The sequence below is a fragment of the Ambystoma mexicanum genome, chromosome 10 (assembly GCF_040938575.1).
Source record: "Ambystoma mexicanum isolate Mex_15411 chromosome 10, UKY_AmexF1_1, whole genome shotgun sequence".
Taxonomy (NCBI): domain Eukaryota; kingdom Metazoa; phylum Chordata; class Amphibia; order Caudata; family Ambystomatidae; genus Ambystoma; species Ambystoma mexicanum.
The window spans coordinates 923,351,095-923,376,914 of NC_090932.1; the positions used below are offsets into that span (position 1 = coordinate 923,351,095).

Consider the following 25,820-nt stretch of genomic DNA (forward strand, 5'->3'; position numbering starts at 1 on the left):
ATAAATATATACTTTTATATAACTTATAAGGGTAAATGCTTCTTTGCTGTGCCTGTCTAACTAGATTCAGTGTGCTTACCTACAGCTCACATCTTCCTCTTTAGATAAGCCAGACTGCTCTGCCACTCTACCAAGGTCCCTAGTCAGTACAGACTGATACTAAGATTGGGGGTTGGGGGAGGGTATCAACAAACCACTGGGATAGCTTACTAAAGTCTTACTACCAGTAGGACTTTAGGAAAACTCCCGTAACACAGAGAAATGTAAAAACATTGCAGCTTCATTCGGTCGACTTTTTCTCAAAGAAATGATCTCTGGCAGAAAGAAATTATACCATTATAGAGCGTCAACTTCTGGTTATTAAGGCGGCTTTCGAGGAATGGCAACATCACTTAAGCAAGACATACGATTACTGTTTTGACGGATCATCGCAATCTCCTCTTCTTAAAATCTGCTAAAAACACACTCTGAGACGGTTCAGGTGCTCCATTTTCTTCACAGATTAGGACTTTGCAATAATGTACAAGCCTGGAAGTCTGAACTGCAAGCCAGATGCTACATCTCGTCAGTTCCTTAAATGGGCAGGAAGCAAAAACCCAGAATTCTCCCAAATGCTTAGTTTTGGCTGGAACTTCACACGTGGAAGGTTTGCGAAAGAAATTCAGGAATGCATGAGTAGGTGGACGATTGGGTATGTTTGGATCCAGCCCGAGAGATCGAGATCAGCTGGCACCACTTCCCATCCCTCCACATCCCTGGCATACAGTAACCTTGGATCTTGATGTCCCGAAGGAGCAAGGTTGTTCTACTGTGTTGGTAGTGGTGGATGTCCTCACTAAGAAGGGGCATTTCATTCCACTTAAAGCGGTAATGGCACAAAGAAGTGTGCACAGTTTTCTTCAGAGGCATGGTGCGTTTGCATGGATTACCTAGTCAGGTTATTTCAGACAGGGGAGCGCAATTTCTTTCTTGGTTTTGGAGGAAGTTTTGTAAAGAGTTGGGAGTGGAAGTAAAACGGACCTCAGATTATTATCCCAAAACTAATGGGCATGTGGAACTGGTTAATCAGGAATTAGAAAAATAGTTAAGGTATTACCTGCAGGCCGGAGACAGTTGGGTGGATTTGATTTGGTTGGCCGGATTTGCATACAACAATTCTGCTAAGGATTCAACTATGTCCCAATTCTTTTCTAGTCAGGGGTTTCATCCACATTTTCTGAGGGAGGAGATTAGGAAAGAGTCTGGGAGTCCAACTGTGGAGGAGAGATTACAGACTATGAGAACGAATCTGGAGAGAGCAGTTGAAAGTTTACAAAAGAGTAAGGTCGATTACAAGCAGTATGCCGATAGGAAGCACAAGATCTGTCCCGAATGCAAGATTGGCAATGGGGCCTGATCATCATCCAAAGATTTGAAAATCAAAGGAAAGAAACCATGTAGTCCCCCTTTTGTTGGGCCTTTGAGGTAGAGAGGGTGATAAATCCTGCTGCAATTAGGCTGAAGTTGCCTCTTAGTCTGAAGGTGCATCCTACGTTTCATGCGAGTTTGTTAAAGACACTTCAAAAAGGAACACAGCTGCTGCCCACTCCTCCCCAAGTTCAGGTTGAGGATTCCTCTGAGGATTTTGAGATGAGAGCTATTCTAGAATCTAGGAAAGTGAGAGGGAAGCTTCAATATTTAATTGACTGGAAGGGTTTTAGTCCTGAGGAGCGTTCTTGGGAGTCTACAGCTGACATACATGCTCCGCAAATGGTGGTTAGATTTCACAGGAGATTTCCATGTAATATAGAGCTGTGGAGAGGGGGTACTGTGAGGGGCATACAGGTTTGACTTTCCCGTGGGCTGAGGTTTCTCTTTGGGCCACTAAACCTTGAAAAACTATTTCTTGTGTCACTTTGGTTTAGGCCTTAGCTCATGTGCTCAGAGTAGAGAAACTATCCCCAGCCAAGATGGAGGAAGTGACTCTGCACACAGATTGGCTTCATTAAGAATAAAGGCAGTTAGTCTGACATTCCAAACTGCCTTTCATTAGTCGTTGTCAAAGAAGTAGGCCATGTTTAAGAAATCTTAAGTTTGGCCCATGAACCACAACAGCAAGATTTGGCCATTTTGAAATTCAGGAAAAAGCAAACAGGAACGCGAGTCCGGAGAGAAGAGCGATTGAGAGGAGGATCTTTTCCAGCCAATTTATAGCACTCTGAGATTGCTAGAATTATCCATCTGGATAGAGTTTGTTTAGACACGCCAAGGCCCAATTTGTGTCCACTATACCCAACAAATAGTTGGTCACATTGTCAAAGATTTGCCAATCTGGAAATGTAGAAAATGAGAGCCCTTTTTGGGTCTAGTCTGTGCAATCTTTCCTCTTCCTTACTAGGGTAAAAAGAAGGTAAGGTGATTTTCTGCGACAGAATAACTTTGTCCCTATAGAAAACGGTGTGGGGAGGCTTACAAGAAAACGCCTGCAACTCACTTAACCTGCGGGCTGATGTTATAGCCACTAACAAAATTGTTTTTAGAGTGAGAAGTCTTAATGGGCAAGAATGTAAAGGTTCGAAAGGGGCACACGAGAAATTTTAAGACTAAATTCAAATCCCAGATGGGCAACTGAAAAGGTGTCGGAGGGTACACATTAGTCAGCCCTTTCAAGAATTGAATGACTAAGGGCATTTTAAAATAGGACACCTCTTCCGAGGAACGCTTAAAGATAGATAGCGCTGCTAGATATCCTTTTATAGTGCCAACTTGGAGCCCCAAATTGGCCAAGTATAAGAAGAAAGAAAGTACTGTAGGAGTATTACATAAAAATGGACCCACATTCTTATCCCTGCACCAGTTACTCAACTCGTTCCAACAACACTGATACAAGGTTTTTGTTGCCGGCCGCCTGGCCGAAAGCAAGATCTCCATTACGTCATCCGGGAGGTCCTAATCCTTATATCTCAGCATCTCAGAAGCCATGCGTGAAGGCAGAGTGTCTTGACCTCTGGATGGAGAACCCGACCTTCCTCTTGCGAGAGCAGATCCTCTCTTTGTGGAAGACGTAGGTATGTCCAGAAGGTCTGGGTACCACGTCCTCCTGGGCCAATCGGAGGCAATTAGAATCCTGGTTTTCCTGCACTTTCTCAACCTCCTGATTACATGAGGAATCACAGGGACTGGAGGAAACGCGTATAGAAGTGGAAAAACCCAGTCCGCCACGAACATGTCCCCTAGAGCTCCTCTTGGGGGAAATTCCCTTGAGCAGTACAGTGGCACCAGTAGCGAACAGATCCACCTGAGGGGTTCCCCAAGGGGCGAAGATCTCCTGAAGGACTTCCTGAGCTACTTCCCACCGGTAGGAGACTGTGCTCTGCCTGCTCAGAGCGTCCACTGCCGTGTTCAGCTCTCCGGCATTGCCCAGAACCAGAGCTGCATTGCCTCTCTGCACAGTGGGAGTGATCCTACAACTCCTCTTTTGTTGAGGTAGTACATGGCCACTGTGTTGTCCATCATTATCAGGATATTCTTTCGCTGTACAGAGGGTAGAAAAGCCTTGATGTGTAGTTTGGACACCGATGGAGACCAACTACCGCTGATCGTCAGATCGTTGGTGTGGGCTCCCCACCTCGTGAGTGAGGCGTCCGTCACTACCATTATCTCCGGCCATGGTTGCCAAAAATGTTCTCCCTTGAGGACATTTTCCTTGCAAGTTCACCATACAGGATCTTGAGCCACTCTGACCGGGACTTGCAGAAGATATAACATCTCCCCCGAAAATTGGGACCATTGAGTCCTTAGGGCCCATTGAAGGAATCTCATCCTCAATCTGGCCTCTGGCACCAGAAAAATGCAGGATGCCATGAGGCCTAGCAACCTTAGAAAATCGAATGCCGGCAGATGTTGGGCATTTTGAATCTTTGTTACCATCTGCAGAAGGTGGCGAGCTCTCTGTTCGGGAGGCGAGGCTTTCCCTGAGGAAGAATCCAGGACTGATCCGATGAATTGGAGTCTCTGGCTTGGAATCATTTGTGACTTCTTGTAATTGAGGGAGAAGCCCAGTCTGTGTAGGAAGTGGCAGGTCATGGCCAAATATTCCTGGGCTCGTTCGGGTGAACTTGCCCTAATTAGCCAATCATCCAGATAAGGGTAGACGTGAATCCCCCTTCTCCTGACACTCGCTGCCACTACCGCCATCAGCTTGGTGAAAACCCTTGGGGCGGAGGTCAGCCCAAATGGTAGAACCCCGAAACTGATAATGAGAACCGCCAAATGCGAAGCTCAGGTACTTTCTGTGCTTGAGATGGATTGGCACATCGAAGTAAGCATCCTGAAGGTCCAATGAAACCAGTCAGTCCTGAAGCTGAAGAGCCTGAAGGATCTGAGAAAGGGTCACCATCTTGAACTTGTCCTTCCTGAGGAATTTGTTCAAATTTCTTAAGTTCAAGATGGGTCTCAATCCTCCGTCCTTTTTGGGGATGAGAAAATAAGGGGAGTACCAACCCTTGTTCCTTTCCGCTACAGGTACATGTTCTATTGCACCTTTCTCAGGGTTGAAATCTCCTGCACAAGGAGCTGGTCTGTAATTATGACAGAGTTGGCTCCCGGTGGATGATTTTGGAGGTCTCTGATGAAAAGGAAGGCAGTAACCGTGGGTCACCATCTCTAGTGCCCAGGCATCTGATGTAATGCCCCACCATTTGTTCAGATACCGAGTGATTATGCCTTCTGCCTCCCACCAGGGTCTTGTGGGTGAAGACCTCAAAGTGGATTTGCAGAGGCTGCAGCAGTGGCTGAGGGGGTAGTAGCCGCTGCTGGGGCTGATCTAGCACCTCTCCCTTTTCCACCATGAAAGGGTTTTCTCCGTTGACCTCTTTGACTGGCCTCCCCCCCTCCCTCTTCCAAAAGAGGAGAAGAAACAAAAGGGGCGACTCCTCCAGGAAGATGAGCCTGCGTCGGAGTGTTGTTGAGGCGGTCTTATAGCGGCGCTGAGTGATTTCGCTGCCACTTTCGAGGTCTGCAGCTTCTCCAAGCTCTCGTCTGCCTTGCTGCCAAACAGCCTCAAGCCGTCAAAGAGCATATTGAGTAATCCAGACTGCACGTCAGGTGCCAAGCCATATTTCCTCAGCCATGCAAATCTGCGTAGGACCGGCTAGATGCCATTGACCTGCTTACACTATCAGCAGTGTCCAGTCCTGACTGAAGGCATTCCTCCATAGCCTCTTTCCCATCTTTTACTATCGCAAGGAAACCATCCCGTTCCTCACCTTCCAGGATGTGTTCAGCCGCTGATGCATACAGTCCCACAGGGTGTATGTAAATCTTGCTAAAGTGCAAGTTACATTAGTCGATTTAAGGGCCATGCTTCCTGAAGAATAAACCTTACGAGGGCGAAGCATCAACATTTTTAGCATCCCTGTCTGGTGGTATTGAGGGTTAAGCTGATTGCCTAATGGAGGTTGCAGCTTGTACCACTAGACTTTCAGGGGAAGGATGTTTAGATAGGTATTCCAGATCTGATAAAGATGGCCTGTATTTTGCTACAAATGTTTTATTTACTCCTTAAACCGAATCAGGAATATTCCAATTTAGTATCATCCTTATTTGTAGTGTCTTATGGAAAGGAAGGACAGGATCTTTTAGATGACCTTCACTCAGGATGTCCGTCATATCATCCTGGTAAAAATTTGGGGGAGCTGCTTTCCAACCCATGAAATCAATGACCCTTCCCATGAGATTTCTTTAACTAGGATCTGCATGATCTGTAGGGTCTGGTCTCTCAAATTCTACTTCAGGGGAAGTGTCTATGCCACTGGCAATTTGGATACAGTCAGATCTGTTATCTTGGTATTCGGGTCCACTAGCTCTTCAGGGACCTCTCTGGCTCCAAACCTAACTCCAGCTGAAGTAACATCTTCTTTAGAGGATTGTTCTTCAAAGATGGATGACATGGATCTGAAAAATTCCTGTCTGGGTTGAGGATGGAAAACTTTTACAGGTAAAGGGGGTGGTATCAACTTTGGTATCGGGATTAAAGAATGCCTCGATAAAGGTGTTCAAGGCGTCAAAGACAACTCTGGCTTCAATGTTTTCAAAGGAGGCTTCAATACTGTCGAAGGCGGCTTCGATACAGTCAAGGGTGTCGACGCCACTTTCGTCGGTGGTTTCGATGCTATAGAGTTTCGACTTCGACGCGATGTCGATTCCGCTACCACTGATTTACGCACCAGAGGTTTTGCCTTAGCACGGGGTGTCGGAGAACCTTCCCCTGATGACACTCTTGACTTTTTCGGTTCTTGCATGTTTAGTCTTTGATCTCCCTCTGTCACTTTTAGAGTGAGTAGGGGCATGATCTCCACGCGGTATTTTCGAGGGGGTCTGGGCCGCTTTCTCGAATATTTTAAGCATCGAAGCCCTAAAGGCCTCCCATTTTTCAGGGGAATCGTGCTTGAATGGATAAGTCACCCTCCTCTTAGGAGGAAGAAGACCTGACCCGTCGCTTTTTTGACTTCTTTGACGAAGACTAGGAGGATTTCCTCGAGCGACTCTTCGATGCACCGTTTTGTGACACAAAGCAGTTGCTCGGACAAATGGAACTGAGGTAACGGGCACGGCTCGAGCCCTTTATACAGCGAATTATGTTGACGGCAGCCCTCGCAGGACTACGACTCCGCAGCCTCGAACACACCGCCCTCTGGTGAATTTCTTTTTTCCGAAGCAGCAAAGCTGGGAGACAAGATATCTAAGATGAGGAATACGTGGGAGGACACAATCCATTCGAAATAGTTTTCCTTTGCCTTTATGGTTTTGACGTGGTTGGCGAGGGAAGTTATGCGAGACTGGTCACACTCGAAGGGATCAGCTATTGACCTAATTAAAAGAGGTAAAGTCAGAGATCCTTAAAACCTTGAAAGGATACATCAGAAGTTGCTGAAGCATTGTCTATGCAGAAGTGCTATTGTTCATTAAAGACTTAAACCTAAAATTCACACTTCAGCTTGTTCGGCAAGATTGTGCGCAGTACCCTTTGGGAGACTACAGCAACCTTGACCTCCTAGCAATAGGAACCCAACCTTTGGTATATGTTTGTACTACACAAGTTGGTAGTGTGGCTGAGCAGCCAGGCTCATCTCAAGAGGGGTCAATGTGAGCAGTAGGTTTTTTACACAGTGACAAGTTTTCAAATAAACACGTAAACTCAAGGTTTATTGATTAAACAGTTATTTTATTCAACAGTCAGTTTGAATAAGCCGCCTTCAGAAGGGGCAAAATGGAATACATTACTCACTGTAATCGTATTTCTGGTGCATGTATCTGCTTAGATTCACATGCTATGCATAGGCCGACAGCTAGTGGAAGCTGCGGAATATTACAGTTTTTCGAAACTCAAAAATGGGCGTCGAAATAGGGCATGCCAGTAATATTATCCCTATTGTGACAGCCCTGTACCCATGATCGCTCACGCCTGTAGGTCCCTCAGATTGTATTTTTTCTGACCTGAGGTAGCATGAGGAGTAGTGCAAGTACAGAGTTCCCAAACAGATACATAAATATATGGAAAGCTCAAGTAAGCATCTATGCACCTTCTCTCAGGGGAGGAAGGGTGGGCGCATGCGAATCTAAGCAGATACAAGCACCAGAAATACGATTACGGTGAGTAATGTATTCCTTCTGGTGCTTTTGTAATCTGCTTAGATCACATGCTATGCATAGATTAGCGAGCAGTGTTATGGGTTGTGAAAAGGAGTAGAAGCAAATCGATGTTTTAGAACTGCTTGTCCCACCTGTGTATACGTTTTGGAATGTGTGTCAATGCATTAGTGCTGAGTGAAGGTGTGAACTGAGCTCCATGTAGTGCTCTGCAAATGTTGTCTAATGGTACGTTTGCAAGAAAGGCTAACGTAGCCCCAGTGCCCCATGTGGAGTGGGCATTAGGTGTAGAAGGCAGTGTTTTGTCTGATAATGAATAGCATATCCATTTGGAGATTGCTCTCTTTGAAACGCGCTCTCCTTGTCTGCCTGTAGCCATGGAGAAAAACTGTTGATCAGACTAAGTGGTTTGGTCTTATCTACGCAGTAGAGAACCGCTCTCCTCATATCTAATGTGTGGAGTTTGACATCAGCTGAGCCAGTTGGCTTTTGAAAGAAGGCCGGAAGCTCAATAGGCTGGTTTACGTGAAACTTGGAAATACATTTAGGTGAAAACCTAGGGTGAGTCCCGTAAAACCAATTCGTCTTTATGGATGACAAAGAAGGGGTCCTGCACTGACAATGCTTGGATCTCGCTGACTCTTCATATGGAAGTGATAGCCACTAAGAAGGAAGTTTTGTAGGTAATGTCTCCAAGAGTAGCCTGTTTCAAAGGCTCGAATGGGGGTCCTATGAGTTTTGCTAGTACTACGTTTAGATCCCAACCAGGCAGGGGGGTTAGAGACTGGAGGATGTATTCTTTTCAAACTCCATAAAAGCTTTGATGACTTGCACTTTCCACCATGAGATCTTACTTTGAGAGGTGGTGTATGCTGATAAAGCTGCCAGGTGGACTTTAAGAGAATTAAAGACCAACCCTGAATCCAACAGGTGGAGCATGCACATTCAGTAAGAATGTGTGATAGCAAACACTCTACGGGCTTGATCTTTTTAGATTTGCACCAAATGACGAATCTTCCACTTGTGGAAATAGCAGTGTCTGGTGTTTGGTTTCCTTGCTTCTTTTAGGATGTCCATACACTGTTGTGGAAGATTAAGGTGTCCAAACTCTTCAGGAGCCATGCTGCCAAGTTCAAAGAGTGAGGTTGTGGGTGTATCGTTGTCCCCCTGTGTTGAGTCAACAGGTTGGCCTGGTACGGGAGCTTGATGGGATCGCACATCGCCAGCTTGCGTAGATGTGGAAACCATGGTTGTCTCGCCCACATAGGAGCAACCAGGATGAGTGTCATCTGTTCCCTGTGTATTTTGTTCACTATCCTGCTGATCAATGGAGTCGGGAGAGAAGCGTAAGCAAATATCCCTGACCATTTCATCCATAGGGATTTCCCTTGGAGTGTGGCTGGGGGAACCTGGACGCGAAGTCTGGCCATTGCTTGTTTTATCTTGTAGCGAACAAGTCTAGAAAGGGTTATCTCCAAAGAGAGAAGATGTGATCTAGGACGTCTTATGTGTAGTTTCCCCTCGTGCTCTTCTGGTAGAGGGTCTCTGCTGAGTCTGCTAGTGTGTTCAGTATGCCTGGAACATGTTGGGAGGACGTGGTCATCCCTCGTCTGAGTGCCCACTTCCATATTTTCTGTGCCAGCTTGGACATATTTGGAGAGTGTGTACCTCCTTGCTTGTTAACATAGACCATTGCTTTGGTGCTGTCTGTTAGGACTTGTACCGACAGGTTCGTCAGCAGTTGTCCGAAGGCTTGTAGGGCCTTGAGGACTGCCAATAACTCCAGAACGTTTGTGTGTGTCTGTGCAATCACTTGTGACCACAGGCTGTGTGGTGAAGGTAGTGGGCACCCCACCCGGAAAGGGACGCGTCTGTTGTGACGACCGCTTGTGCTTCCGGTTCGTGGAAGGGTTTCCCCTTGAGTAGATTTTCCCTTGACCACCAGCGTAAGTTCTGAACCAGTGTTGGTGAAACAACCACTAGATCGTCCCACTGACCACTTGCCTGAGACCAATGTTTCTGTCACAAACCCATTAGGGTGGCGGTAGTTACCGTTGACACGACTTTGCTGCCATTAAGCAGTTCCACCACGTATGCTCTACGTCTCCCTTCAACGGTCTAGTGTTTCCTTTTCCCCACGCATTCCTAGCGCTCCTTGTGTTGCAACCTTCTAGCTTCGTTTTACACAGTGAGATGCTCCAGTTCTCTCTCCGTTTGTTCCATACTTGCCCTTTGCTTCCTTTCCCCCTTTTTCGCCGCTGTTTTTGTTTCAGCGGCAGCCTTGGCTCTCTTTGGTTTTGTCTCTTCTCCCTCTCTCTCTCTCGCCACCTCCGCATGTTTTCTTTTTCCACCCATCCTGCGTTCTCCTTTTCCCCCTGGTCTTTCCCAGGGTTTCTTACCTTTGTTTCGGCTTCGGAGTTTCTCCTTGCTTCTGGCAGTCCTGGACATCATTGCTACTGTTTATTTCTACTGCTACAGCCATTACGCATCGACCAGCATACTAGGATCCTTTGCAGGTTTTTTTTCTGCCTCTGGGCTTTTTCCCCTAGCACCGCCTGCACCCGGGACTGGAGCCGAGGTGTGATCCGGTTCGGGGATTCACCACGGCTTCACCGCGTGTCAGAGCACTAACTTCAAGGATCAAGAAGTACTATCTGGCTCATAGACAAGGGATTGAAAAGATGGATTCGGAGGAATCGGGTGAGGCGAGTGGGGAAGCTGTGAGATCGGTGAGAACACCCACAGTGAACACAGAAGCTTACCTGATCACTGACAGTTTCACCAACCATTCCTGCATTGGTCACATGCGCAGGCGCGCGCACACACGGGGACTAGGTAAATGCATGATGTCATCATACCTAGCAGGTGCATTGCTTTGCGTATGCTTATCCGGAGACCAACTTGATACTGGGGCATTTGCCGAAGCATATTTTGCACTCTTTCCATGGATGGGTAGGCTAAGCCTGTCTTTGTATCTAATACAGCTCCTAGGAACTGTTTTGATGTGTTTGGTATCAGACTTGACTTTTTCTCGTTTATTGAGAAGCCCAATTGGAAGAGAAGGTCTATTGTCCTTTGCGCGTTTACTTTGCAAAGATGGTCATTTTCTCCCGTGATCAGCCAGTTGTCCAGGTAGGGGTACACTGGGATTGACTCTGCGTAGGTGCGCTGCCACCACTGCCAGTACTTTGGTGAACATCCTTGGAGCCGAGGCTATTCCAAAGGGCAGCACCTTGAAATGATAGTGTTGGTCTGCTACTTTGAAATGCAAGAATCTTCTGTGCGCTGGGAACATTGAGATATGAAAATAGGTATCTTTCATGTCCAATGTTGCCATGTAATCCCCTTTTTTAACAGAGGGATTACTTCTTGTAGCGTTGTCATGCAACATTTTTGTGGCTTTACAAATTTGTTTGCAGGGCGCAGCTCTAGTACCGGGCGCATGGTCAGATCTTTTTTGGGTGACAAGGAAGTACGTTGACTAAATACCCTAGTTTACCTCTTTGTGTGGCTCGATCTCGATGTCCTTGAGAAGTAGAGCTTTCACCTCTTCTAGCAGGATAAGATGTTCCTCCTGCGATGGTTTCTTTTGGCGCGGGGGGAGGTTTGACAGTCTTCCTTGAAGCTCTAAACAATAACCCCCTTGTCACCATTGACAACACCCATTTGTCCGATGTTATACCCTCCCATGCGTGGGTGTAAAAGGATATTCGTCCCCCGACTGGGGAAGCATGGGAGGGGACCCGTAGCGGGGCGTCATTGCTTAGAGGGTGTCCCTCCACCTCTGGTGGGGGAGCCTCTCCCTCGTCCGTGGGCCCTGCGCTGGCACCTAGGGTAACCATGGGTGGCTTCTTGATTGGTATTCCAAGAGGAACTTTGATTTTGGTTGTATCCGGTTCCTCTCTGCGCGTTTTGCCCCCAAAAGCGAAGAAAAGGACTACCTGTAACGCTCACCTGACACCCACAGAGGCGCTGGCCTGGTTCGCGCTGCTGTGACCTCTTCTAAGGTGAGGGGGGGGGACGTCTGGGGACTTCTGCACTGCAATGGAACGGTCAGCAGCAGCAAAGGGCAAACTTCAATTCAGCTGCACTTGGCGGTTTCAGGTCTCGTATCTCAGCAAACAGCACCACCGCGGTTCTCGGCCACCCCTTTGGACTTTCCTCACAACTGGGGTCCAACACTCTCTTGAGGTGGCTCAGGCTTGATCAGTCCTGCTTCTGGGAGTCCAGAGGATCTTTCTGGAGCTCAGGTCTGACTTAAAAGCGATGCACTCAGGTGTTCCTCTCCCTGGCACTTTGGTTCCAGCAGCAGCAGTGCAAGTTCGGCCAGCTCCGAGGGGATGCCCAGACGAGTTCACTTTGGCGTTGATTGGTCCCACCAACCCAAGGGGAGAAGTCATCCTTGCAGGGCTCCTCTAGTGGACGCAAAAATTCGGAGCTTCAGCATAGCAGCAGGGCTTCACTGGGCAAACCAACAGTCCAGTAGTTGCAGCAGGTATCTCTTCCAAGTTCTTCTTCGGATTCCTTCCTCAAGTGGTCGACTCTGCCTTCCAAACCAAAAAGCCTTGCCTTTTATGCAGGTTTCTCCCATTCATTCCAGCTTAGCTGTCTGTCAGACAGCAGGGTAAGGGGATTAAGCACAGGGAGTTACGGGCACCTCCCTCACTTCCTGCCCCTGCCTGACACTCTGGAGCCAGAGGAGGGCTTCACTCGGGAATCCTGCCAAAGACAAAACGAACAAAGGGACCGACCAAACCTGGATTGGCACGCAGAGTAATTCTCAAGAAGGACATTTCCAGCAAGAAATCGCAAAAAAAGACGACCTGGGCCATTTTGACAAATTGAGCACCCATAGGTGCTGTACTGCATCTGCGAACGCAGCCCGTGGTAAAAACAATGGTAGTTAAAGGTAAACCACTGCCACTAGCCATTAATTGAAGAATGGGTAACAAAAATGCTACATGAGAAACTAGACAAAGGGGATACCAAGTAACCCCTTCACCCTATTGTAGGATAGTGTGTGCTGGGCCTAGAAAGTTACAAATGTAAGTAAAGTCAATTTCACCTCACTGCTCTTGGAAACAGTAGTTTAGCCAAGAGAAGGTATTTAAACCACGGGGAAATCTGAGATACTTCCCTGTGCCACTGCACTGAAGGAGCTGTGTGCCACACTGTAAAGCGATGATGCCTATGGAGTTTGTCAGACTCCAAAACCAAAAGAAACAGCGTTCAAAAATGTCTCACTCTCTCCAGGTAAAAAATGAAAAGTCCTAAAATCAGCAAAAGAGCTGGGGGTCTCCAAGGTAGAGAGGAATTAGCACATTTCTGAGAAGTCTCCCTAACAGCTCAAAGTTCATATTGCGGAAGCCTTCACTTAGTTTAAAGTGTCTCCCTGAAGACCTTGGATATGAAGATAGTCTAAGAAGTCTTTTCTTGCTAAATCCATATGAACAGTTGCAGAAGGAATTCAGGTACAGTGTGTAATATCTAGGGGAAGAAGAGAGGTGGCTAGATAAATTAAGAATGTATAAGCTAACGTGTTATTCTTTCTTGTCCGCATGCAGATATCCTACAGAGTCAAGGCCAGGAATCTGAACCGTTTGTTATTTTATCCATTTCCCCTTTCCCTTGGGAGTGTTCCATGCTCAGACATATTAAACTAGGTTGAGGGTGCAACACCTTACAAGGGACTGTGGGGTTTAGCAGCTCCTGAGGATATCTTGTGAATACGAAGACATGGAAACCGGGAAAGCTGCTGCGTTTGCGGGCTAATGACCCTTTATTTGAGGGAACTGAGACTGTCTGGTCCCAGCCCACATCCCCTGGTGCCAGAAAGTCTGGTGCCGTGTAGATGTACATGTTGTCTAGGATTGGACAACCACTGGCTGTTTGAATGTGGCAGATCCTTACCATTGGTGGGCTTGGACTTGCTTCCAGCCCCAAATCTGGATACAATGACTACACCCATTCATCAGATTCACATTTGAACCAAGATTCCCACGACAAAGAGCAGTCCGCCGACAGCCAGAGGACTGTTACTGCAGCTGACCAGTATCCACTCCAGTGAGGCCCTGCTCCTCTGCCTGATCTCAGAATACCCTTGTCAGGACTTTGACCCTTGGTCTAGTGGGACCAACTTATCGTGACCCCCGTTAGAGGATCTCTGCCCAGATAGCCTTCGGAAGTGTCCCTGGACATCCCGCGGCACTGACCAACTCCCTTCCTGGGCTAACTAGCAGCAGACCGTGCCATTCTGAGATGAACCTTGGAACGTGGTGGATCCTCAGCTTGTGCCATAAATCGCCTGCTGATAAAATGTCCACTTTCCATCTTCAAGGGAGGCTGCACTGGAGACACTTATGTTTGTCGTGGAAGGATCGATCATCATGAAACCGTCTGCATCGGTCCTGTGAGGTGTTCCGAAGGGGGTCACTTCCTGCAAAGGTCTTCATTTGCCTTCATTTTGACCTCTACTTGGAAGCTGTCCCAACGGAAGTAAACCTCGCACCCATGACCCCTCAGCCTCTCACCCGAACAAAGGACAGCAGATTGCATCCCCAGCAAATTCTGGACGACCCACAGTGTCACCTGGAAGAATCTGAGTCAGGGGTAAGTAAACACAGCTGTTTCTGTCCCACCCAGTCCTCTATAGGGTAACATTGGGTACAAATCCCCTTGTCCCCCAACTGCCTCTGGCCCCACCTTTGGTCGTTGAACCTGGGTTACCCTAGGGATAATTCTGGGTCTAGGATAGAAAAGAGTACTTGCCAGAATTTAGGAAAATACTTCTTTCGCCAATATATTTTGGAAACTTTATGAACTCTTGAATCGCCACCACAGCCCACTGCAGATTTCTTAAAATCCCCCCCTGTAACTGAAAACTGACATTTGGGCACTAGGCCCCATACATCTTATGGCTGGACTTCTTAAGAAATAGAAACTGTGGTTGGGATGATTCCACCTATTTTTCTAGCATTGTATTACTTACCTGATGACTATTAAGTGGTATCTCTAAAAGAGTGTGTGTGCGCGTGTCTGCATGCATTACTTAACGTAAAAGCATTTCTGATGACTATCTCCTTAGATTCACATACTGTGCATATAGTCCGACATCCAGTGGTACCCACAGAGTATTGCATCTTGTCTTTCGAGAATCGAAAGGGGACCTTGACATGGGCGTGCCTGTAACACTATCCCCTAACGTGACGAGTAGTGTACCCAAAATCGCTCCGATTGTATTTTTTCTGCCGTGAGGAAGCCTTATGAATATCGCGAGTACAGAAAAGAGAGAAAGTAGTAAGAGGTCCATGTTCCTTCCATCCGGGCAGGGAGGAAGGGTGGATGCATGTGAATCCAAGCAGATACAATCATCAGAAATGCTTTTACGGTAAGTAATGCATGCCTTCTGATACTTGGTATTTTTTTTTAATAACTATTATTTCAGAGTAAAACATACAAAAACAGTAACAGCAACATATCCATAACATTGTGGATTTGCACCCAGATTGCAAATTATTAAATCTGCCAAGTAATCTAGCTTTACAGTCTAGAAATTCATAAAAGTAAAACCTTAATAAGCTACTACAAATCTCTATTTCACAACCAACATTTTAAACATCAAACCATAACAGACAATACAAAATCAACAGAAACAACAGACTACACCGTACAATGATTACATCAATCCCCCAACTAATGTATGCCGAAAATAATACATGTGGTTAATGAGCTTCTGAAACACTTTTCCTTGATTTCCAAACTAAGTATTTGCTTAGCCGCCATTACCAGAACTTTATTAATCCAGTCTGTTCTCACCCTGGCCTTATCCCCTGTCTCTGTTTGATAACCATATCGCTGAACAGGACGAGCGTGGGAGTGACTCCCCAGTACAATGTCTAATCTATGTAGGACTTCATTCCAAAATGCAGATACCCTTGAGCATGTCCAAAGCATATGTATTAAGGTGCCCCCATCCAGACCACAACCCCAACAGGTATCAGCAGCCAATAGTCCTAACCTGGCCATTCTAGAAGGGGTCCAGTACAATCTACAAAGAATTCTTTGTCTAACATACCTGAGCCCTAGATCCATTTTTGACTGTACCCCTATACGAAGCAGGGACTCCCATTCCTTACTAGGAATATCTATGCCGATATTCTCCACCCAAGCCTGACAACGTTTTTCCCATGCTTCGAATGCAAGCTTTCCATCGGCATTAGTTTCATGTATGTTGACACTGCACAAGGGAGAGAACGAATAATCTCACAAACCGATGGTCTCTCTCTCTCTCTCTCATGGTATCACCTAAAGTTACCTGCCTTTCTGTCAAAAGAGTTTAGGTCCCTATAACGCACACGTTCCCTAGCCCCAATCCCAAAGTATTCTCTTAAACGATCAAAGGAAATCATGTGACCAATCTCCCAGATGTCGCATATTTTAAATATGCCCTTTCTGATCCAACTCTGCCAGCATAAAGTCTTATTCACTATTTGCAGCCCTACATTATGCCATAGAGATGCATCGTAGTGTACCCAGATGTTTTCCCCTCTATTTGTCATAATATTTTGCAACGCCTCTCTGGTTATACACATTGTAGAATTTGGCATCTTAGACATCGAATACATATCACCCAAAGCATAAGGCGAGAATTGTTCATTCTAGATAACCTGCCAGTAAGGGACATAATTATTAACTTCGAAAAGATAGAACGTTGACTTCTTAAGAACAAACCCAGTGCAATAATTCATTAGATTGGGGTACCCAAACCCCCCCTTCTTTCACAGAGCGTACCAGGATGTCAATGGGAGCGATAAAATATTTAGGAGTTTATATGGTCCGTGACCTGAAAAAGATGGCAGAATACAATGTTTCAAAAAGTATTGGTGAAAATTCAAAGGGATGTTTTAAAATGGGGTCGCTTAAAGCTGGGGTTGTGGGCGAAAGTTAATGCCATTAAAATGGTTCTTTTACCGAAAGTGCTCTACATCTTCCAATCTATCCCCCTGTAATTCACAAAGAACGTCATCCGTAGTATTGATAAGGCTTTTCAGGAGTTCCTTTGGGGAGATGGTAGCAGACCTAAGATTCTTCTGATGCTTGTTAATCTGCTTAGAATCACATGCTGTGCCTAGACTAGCGAGCAGTACCCGGAGTTGGAGGTGGGTTGTGAGAAGGAACAGTAGTGAAAAGATGTCTTAGTACTGCTTGTCCCAACTGAGAATCAGACATAGAATGACTGTCTAGGCAATAGTGTTTTGTAAAGGTGTGTACAGAACTCCAGGTTGCCGCCTTACAAATGGACTCTATGGAAGCCCCAGTGCCTCAAGTATAATGTGCTCTAGGCTTGAAGGGCAATTCTCTATTACAATAGTGTAAGAGTGTGATGCATTTGACAATCCACCTAGAGATGGCCGATTTAGAGACAGGATCCCCTTCTCTACCAGCTGCCAGTGAAACGAAAAATTGGTTTGTCTTTCTCAGTGGTTTAGTTCGGTCTAGGTAAAACATGACTGCCCTGTGCACATCCAATGTGTGTAGGTTTCTTTTGGCTACGTTAGTAGGGTTCTGGAAGAAAGTAGGTAGTTCTATTAATTGGTTCACATGGAATGTGGAAATAAATTTAGCCGCAAATTGTGGGTGAGTTGAGTGCGCAGAAGCACCTTATCTCTGAACTGTAACAAAAGGGTCTAAAACTGAAAGGGCCTGTAGTTCACTAACCCTTCTAATAGAAGTGATAGCCACTAGGAAGGCCGTCTTATAGGTAAGATCTTTGGACTTGCCTTATGCATAGGTTCAAATGGAGACCCCTTAAGTCTGGTTAATACCACATTCAGATCCCATCCAAGAGCTGGATTTGAAATGGGGGGGATGAATTCTCTTGACCCCTTCTATCAAAGCCTTAATAACTGGTATCTTCCACTACAACACCTTCTGTTGTGACGTAGTGTAGGTTGACAGAGCAGCTAAGTGAACCTTAAGGGAATTAAAAATCAGCACATAGTCCAGTAGGTGAGTCAGGTACAATACAATGTGAGTAGGAGAGCAGTCAATGGGATCGACACCCTTGGCATTGCACCAGATAATGAAGCGTTTCCATTTACTGGAATAGCAATATCCGGTGTTCGGTTTTCTCGCTTCCCTATGTATGACCATGCATCTCTGAGGAAGTTGGAGGTGCCTGAACTCTATGACCTCAGGAGCCAGGTCACAAAGTTCAATGTTTGCGAGCATGGGTGAAGTGTCTCTGAAGTACCTTTGTCCTGAGACAACATGTTGAACGGGCAAGGAAGTTTCACTGGGGGAGATGGAGACATCTCCATCAGTTGAGCAAACCAGGGTTGGCGGGCCCACATGGGGTTCATGGTGCATCTTGTGCACTATCTTGTTGAGTAGGAGAGTCAGGGGGAGGGATGGGGGGGAAGCATAAACAAATTTCCCTGACCATGTGATCCAGAGTCCGTTCTCCATGGAGTGATTCTGGGGGTACCTGGAGGCATAGTCTTGGCATTGAGCGTTCCCCAGAGTTGCGAACAAGTCCATCTCTGGGAAGCCCCATTGTGCGAAAAGGCTGGAGACGACATCTTTGTGTAATCGCCATTCGTACTCCATGGGTAGTGGGAAATCTCTGCTGAGTACGTCTGCCAGAAGACGGAGTTCTCCTGGAACATGTTGTGGCAACAGGAACAAGTGTCTGAGAGCCCACTTCCAAATGTTCTGGGACAGTTTGGACAGCCCTGGAGAGTGGGTGCCCCCCAGTTTGTTCAGATAGAACATGGCTGTGGCGCTGTCTGTGAGGATCAGGACCGTCTTCCCCTGCAGTTGTGTCTGAAAGGCTTTCAGTGCTTTCAATACTGCTAACAGTTCCAACAGGTTTACGTGTTTGGATGCTACGTCTGACGACCAAACTCTGTGCGCTGTCGAAGCAGGTGGGTGTCATGACCCTTGCCCCTGGCCCACACTGGCAAGTCAGCCTGCCAGTTAGGGCCAGGTCAAAGGCCTTAAAACCTCATCCAAGTCTCTCTTAGAGACAGTCCTGGCACCTTTGGCGCCAGGCTCAACCATCATGAAGACCAACATTAGAATGGGACTATTTGTTTGGGACTATTTAACTTGGGGGAGTTCAGCCAACATGGAGGCACACACATAGCTCAGTTACAAGGAACTGAGCTATGCGGTCTAGTCTTTTGGGTGTGGCATGCCTGGGACTACTTTACCTGGACTACTTTGGGTGTGGCAGGCCTGGGACTATTTTACCTGGACTACTTTACCTGAGGCTATTTAAACCGCACCCAAAAAGCAGAACATGCTTTGCGTTATTCTGGTTGGGCAGCGTAACGCTCACTGTGTCCAGTTCTTTGATGCCAGCTTACCTGAAAACAAGGACCTCCAGAGAGAGAAAGAACACTACCAAACTTACCTGGAACAGTATCCTGTCTTCAATCCATCGCCGACTTCATTTCCACTCACCTGAAGGTACGAACTCCATCATCAGACATTGCATGCATCCTGGAAAACCATAACCTGGAAAGAGGAGAAAGACAGCATTAGTAAGCTTTTACTCACGTTTCCTCCTGAATGAAGAAAGCCACACAATTCTTACCTTGGTAGTCATCTCCTGGTCAGTATCATTGCTGGAACATAACGGCGCTCGGCGAGGAACATCGCAACCTGCAAGGAGAGAAAAGACACAGGTTAGCAATATAAAAGGTGAAACAGCACTGCGCATTACTCACCGGACAGCATCGCACACACCGCGCTTTCGCCCACCGGCCCATGCTTATCTCCAAACTGCATGACAACACCAAAATACCTTTCCATACCTAAAAGGAAAGAAGCAAGACATTATTCGAACTAAGAGGAACATGAGAACTGCATATAAAGACTGTAAAGCAGCAAACCTACAGAGTTGCAGCAGGCCTGGATTCCCACAGGGGGGCTTGCACCAGTGAAGTGACTTGGTTGCTGCTCGCCACCCACATCTATGCGCCCCTGCTACGAGGAGCAGGATGGAGAATCCACCTTTTACAAAATTAAGGTGAGGAGGGCCCAAGGGGGAGGAAGGAGTTGAGGCCAAGGGAGGTGGGAAACAATCTGGTATTGAATCCAGCTCTCCTATATTGCAGACCCATCTTTAACCAGAGGCCTTACCAAGGGACCGGGAGAGGGTTTGAGTGTGCAAATCATCCAACCAGGTCTGGGCGGCGTCCCCGTAGATACCATGTGAGCGTTAACAGTGGGCTCCCCACCCTATGAGAAATGCATCTGTAGTGAGAGTGGCCTCCACTGCGGGGCTGGTGAAGGATTTCCCCTTCAAGAGGTTCTCCCTCGACCACCACCGCAACGAGAGAAGCAACCACTAAATCGTCCCCACTGTCCACTGGCCTGACACCACTGGCTGTTGAGCCACTCCTGCATTAGACGCAAGCGTGCGTGAGGAACCAAATAAATGCATGATGTCATCATTCCTAACAGTCGCATAGCCTTGTGTGCCGTCACCTCTCGACGGCTACATATTGAGGGATCGGAAACATGCTTTGGACCCTCTCGTTGGAGGGGAAGACAAGGCCGTCCCTTGTTCGAATTAGAGCCCCTAGGAACTGCTTGACTTGACTGGGGTCTAAGCTGGACTTCTTCTCGTTGATGTAGAATCCCAGGCTGAATAAGAGGTCTATCGTCTTTTGGGTATTTGACAGGCATGTTTCGTAGGAATCCCCTGTTATGAGCCAGTCGTCGGGGTAAGGATAAACCGGAATGGACAACCTGCGCAGGAGTGCTGCTGCCACTACCTTTGTGAATACCCTTGGCGCCGAGGCTATGACGAAGGGTAGAACCTTGAACTGATAGTGCTTGTCCTGTATCATGAATCGGAGGCATTTTCTGTGCGCCGGCAACGTTAAAATATGAAAGTATGCATCTTTCATGTCCGATGTTGCCATGTAATCCCCCTGTGTGAACAGGGGAAATACTTCCTGCAGAGTGACCATAAGAAACGTTTGAGGCTTTACAAATTTGTTAGCTGGGCGCAAATCTAGTAGAGGGCGCATGTTGAGATCCTTTTTGGGTACAAGGAAGTACACTGAATAAATACCCTTGTTTACCAGTAGAAGAGGTACAACCTCTATGGTGCCCTTTTCCTGCAGAGTCTCTTGTAGCAGGATGAAAAATTGTTTATCAAATATAATTTTGATATATTGGCTATCTGATCACCTATTTAGACATTACCAAAACTATCTGGATGAAGGGTGAGTCAAGCAAAATATTAAATAATACTTGTTTAGACTTAAAAGGTATTGAATAAGAGTATGGTGTGGAAGAAAAAAAACTCAATGGAATCCCTTTAAGTTTTTTCTTTTAGAAAACAATTCCTCTCCTGATGAACCATTGCCAACTTCAATGGGGAAACGCGTGTCGAGAGAGTCATAAAAACATAGAAAGAAATATAAAGACATACAATTCAAACTACCAAGGATCAGCGCATATTATTTGATGTGAAGATAAGGTGTGGAGTAAAACACCATACATTAATTTGTATAAAGGATCTGTGCAAGGTTTTTTTTTGTGGAAACTATAAGGTGTGCAGTTAACAGCAGACAGTAAAACTATTACTTTTGTTGTTTGTCCACTTCTAAACATATAATAAAAATAAAAGAAAAACTACATCATCAATATTGAATTGGATATTCTTATTTTCTTATTGAAGCACAAACTGGAATTTGCTTGATCAGAATTTGTATGACACACCTTTGAACATTTTATAAATAAGGTTGGTGCATAGGAGTTCATTTTTTCCAACATTTTTACCAATTTATAGTGCATCTGTGTAGCAGCCACACAGTCTTGCGAAAACACTCATGCTGACAACACAACGTTCTCATTTCAAATCGTTTAACATTTGTGTTTTTTTTCAAAATATATAAGCCAAGGGAGTGCCTCTTTTTTGGCCGCAACTTTTTATCTTTTCCAGGATGCGCAGGTGGTCTGGCGTCAGGAACGTGGAGGTCTGAATTGTGAGCACCGGAAGAATTCTATGCAGTACCCGTGGGTGACGGTCTCGAGTACCCACTGGTCTGTAGTTATCCCCTCCCAAGCTCGAAGAAATGAGGTTAGCCGGACCCCGACCAGGGAGGCATGGGAGGGGACACAGATCTGTGGGTCATTTTGAACCGGAGGCCGGGGAGAGGACCCATTATTTCCCGAGCCGTATTGGTTCAGAGGGGAGCATTGGCCATGAAAGGAAGGCCTGGACCCGCTCCCCCACCTTGGGGAAGGTCTCTGTGTGATTGGATCCAGGGTTTTGAGGGTGTTATGCTCTTTCTTCCCAGTTTCGAGCGCTTCATCAACTGCCTTTCCAAATCAATTGTTCTCCTCCCCCGGCTTATTTATCAGCAAAGCATGAGTTTCTGGTTTGAAACCAGAGTTTTGTAACCATGCATGCCTCTTCAGGAGCATACCCTGAGCTAAGGACCTGGCCGCTGTCTCAGCTGCATCCAAAGTATTTTTGAGGATACTTTGATTAACCTGTCTGCCCTTGGTTACCGTGGAGAGCAGGCAAACCCGTAGCGGTTCAAGAACCTCTTTAAGGCCCTCCTGTAGCGTGGCCCATTGTGCGTCAGCATAACTAGCTAAAAAAGTTTTGTTAGCAATAAGAGTAGAAAAAGATGCTGCAGCCGTGAAACCTTTTCCCTAGGGCGTATAGCCTCTTGCACTCCTTGTCAGGGGGTGCCTCCCCAGTTGACAGGGGAACCCCCGCCCTCTTCCTAGTCGCAGTCAACACCAGTGAGTCTGGACTAGCATGGCCCTCTGATATAAAGGGGTCCAGAGGGGGTAGGTCGAAACAATTTTTCTACCCTAGAATTTACTGCTCTGGTCAAGGCAGGTGTCCATGAAGGAACCAACCGCTTCTTGATTTAATTCAATAGAGGAATAGCCTGGCTGGCCGGTGGTTTCTCTTAAGATGTCCTCGACAAAATCTGCCTCAGGGACAGCTTCCTGGGTAGCAATCTGGAAATGTTCCGCTGCCTTTCGCAATATGGCACCATTTGGTCATCCAACAGGGAGGCCTGTCGAGTGGGTGTGGTCGGGGGGAATCCAAGCACAAGGCATCAGGTTCCGGTGTTGGATTAAGTGATTGCCAAGGCTGAGGATCGCCCAAGTCTGGGTTGTCCCCCCCCATCCCTCTATGGGGTCATGAACATCCTCAGGGTCAGCAAAAGGATCTTCATCCTGAGTGCATGGGTCCACAGGGACCCCATCCTCAGTGAGGTCATAAGTGTATTCATCTTCTTCCTCAGAGGGATCAAAGACCCTTTGAAACTATGCCACAGGGGGCAAAAGACTCTTCTTGTTGTCTTTTGGGTGTGGACTTCTCTGAGAGTTCTACAAACCTCTCTAACCTATCCATACAACCCTCAAACTTCTCCCTGGTCCAAACAGATGAACCAGAGGTATCTAGGGGTGGAAAGGGCTCCTGTAATGGAACTTTAGGTGCAGAACGTCGAGATTTCCCCTTTAACGTCAAAGAAATCCCTCCTGTGGCATCCGAAAAGTCTTCTTGGGGGACAGACGGTGGATGTGTGTCCTTGTGTTTCCCCCTTTGCCTCTCAGTGGGTTCCGGTAAATCCTTCGGCCTAGCTCTGGATTTTGACAAATCCTTAAGTTTATCCTTAGGCATCAGCGAATCCTTGGAGCATTGCATTTGACTATCCACCGAAATAATCCCATTGATGCTTTCGGTTATATCCTCAGAGGCGGGAAGCTGCTTAGTCCGGGCTTGCGGTTGCTCTGTTTTCAGCAGAACCGGGGCCTTCTCGACCATGGACGCCTTCTTCTGGTGCTTCTCGACAGTTTCCTGGATATTGTGGGCAGCGCCCTTCGATTTAGAGTGCCCGGTCGCAAGGCGCATCTGAGGTTGTGGGGAGGGCTGCCCATCAGCGGTCACGGCCGAAACCTCTGGCGTGCCCATTAGCGCAATGGGCCGCTTCAACTGCTTTGTCGAAGTTAGGCCGGGGGTTGTGTGTTTAGTGTGTAAAGAGTGTGCGTCTGTCGCCGGGGTGTACAGTCCCCATAGCAAGGCCTGAGCCTTGCCTGGCGGGGCCAGGGACAGACGACACGGAACGGGAACGCTCCGCCGAAAGGTCAATGACCTCCGAATCGGAGGCCTGTTCGTCACTAAGCCCCTCGTCACAATCGCAGTTGTGGCAGCAGGAGAACTAGACTCGGCCTGCAACATCCGTAGGCCGCCCACCGGTTAACACAGCGCTCCTTTAGTGCCTTCGGATGTAGGAGCTTGCAAGCCGCACATGCCGTCTCGTTGTGATTAAGGGGCAGGCACCGATTACACTATAGGTGCGTACCTCTCCAAGGAAATCTGGCCTTACAAGAAGGGCAAAACCTAAACAGAGTCCTCTCCATAGTTGAGGAAAAATAAAGTGACGAAATGACAGAGGAAACAGAGGAAAGGGAAAGGCAATCTCAGAAAAGGAAAAGTCCACCCCGACCCCACTCTCCCTACTGTGTAGGTCAGCCAGAAGGCCTGGCCACGTGGTCGGCAGTGCCGACCGGATCACTGTCCGAACGTCTGTGGAACCGGCTTTGGCGTAGATCAGGAACAGCTATCGATAGGAAAGGACGGTAGGGTAATATTGAATAATATAATAATTGACCAAGGGTCGAGGAATAACAATGTCTCTGGACGAGCTGCATATAAGGCGACCAGTATGCTGGGTGGAAAAAAACTATGAGGGACCTCGACGCGTGAGGGATTTTGGGTACACTACACGTCACGTTAGGGATAGTGTTACAGGCACGCCCATGTCAACATCCCCTTTCGATTCTCGAAATTCAAGATGCAATACTGTGCGGTTACCACTGGATGTCAGACTATATGCACAGCATGGGATTCTAAGCAGATTAACAAGCATCAGAAATATATATACTTATTTGGTCCTTGGTTGCAATACTTACCTGTGATTTTCATTGCCTAGTGATTTCTTATATGCCTACTAAATTACTGTATTATTGTACATCAACTGTCCAACCTGAAATATTCAGTGTTGCCCTGTGTGGACTCTGTAGCCCTAAGAGTTTCCTCACACTTTTCCTGAGATGAATAAGCCTCGACTGCTCATGCACGTACCTTAATTGGGTGTTGGCTAACCTCAGATTCCTCCCTGTTCACTATAACTAAGGTGGCCTCCTAAAGGACCCACCCTCCCCAGGGCTGACTTTACAAATCCATCTTAAAACCGAGCAAAGGACATCCCAACTCATTGGCTAAAAGCCGCATTACCCAAAAATCGGTGCATCGGCTGCACATAGAGTTGCATTTTTCTTTCCACTGATATTTTTAAAGCTAGAAAGTGGGATCGCAGTATGATGGACGAGAATATTCAGAGAATGTAAATTCATGAAAGATACAACGCGGGACAAACTTAATTACAATAGCACCTTTTAATGTTTGCCCAAAAAGGCAGAGAAAATCAGTGCTTTTGACTATTCATGAAGCTCCCATGGAGGAAAGAAGTATATTGCAAGCTCATTGATGTTGAGCTAAGATCACAAAAATACAAGGACAAGGATCCCAGGTGTGGCATCAGCAAAAATGTCAAACACTGGATATAGTTTTATGCAAGCCGGAGGTATCCCCTCAGAAGCAAAAGGATGAACATAATGTACTAAAGATTCAACTGTAGCACATGAACTCAATAACAGATTGCACACATAGTTGCACAACTAAGGACACTGAAGATGCCAAAAAGGTAGCACGTTTGTCAATAGAAAAAGTGAACAAAGCAAGATCCACAAATACTGAATTGTAAAATCAAGTTAAGATGTAATTCTTACTGGAGGTGTTTTCTGTGAGAGTTCTCTAGTCAGTCGATCTGTGAAACTTTGTATTAGGGTGTTTCCTCCTGCTACTATCACACTTCCATACAGACCCTGCAAGCATAAAGAAACAAGCATCAAGTTTCAATTGTTAAAACACATCACAGCAATAGTGAAACAGTATGAAAGACATTTTAATGTGTAATATTGATAAGAGACCTACATAAAACTGTCATTGCTCTAAGAGCACTATAGTAATCTCTGCTAAAAATAAACGTGGAATGTTAAAGTTACCCTTCGCATGCCTACAGCGGAGGACAGCATCCTTTATCAAATAAAACAGTCAGCCAATATGTTTTACAAAACAT

At 46.5% G+C, this 25,820-nt stretch overlaps 1 protein-coding gene across 1 annotated transcript in view; it reads right to left on the minus strand.

Moving 5' to 3' along the window:
* Positions 1 to 25,820, minus strand: part of ACTL6A (actin like 6A) — a 528,174-nt gene that overhangs the window by 172,297 nt on the left and 330,057 nt on the right. Inside the window, exon 12 of the mRNA XM_069618679.1 lies at positions 25,471 to 25,566. Within this exon, the coding sequence (XP_069474780.1) occupies positions 25,471 to 25,566 (96 nt within the window). The remainder of the gene's footprint in view (positions 1 to 25,470; positions 25,567 to 25,820) is intronic.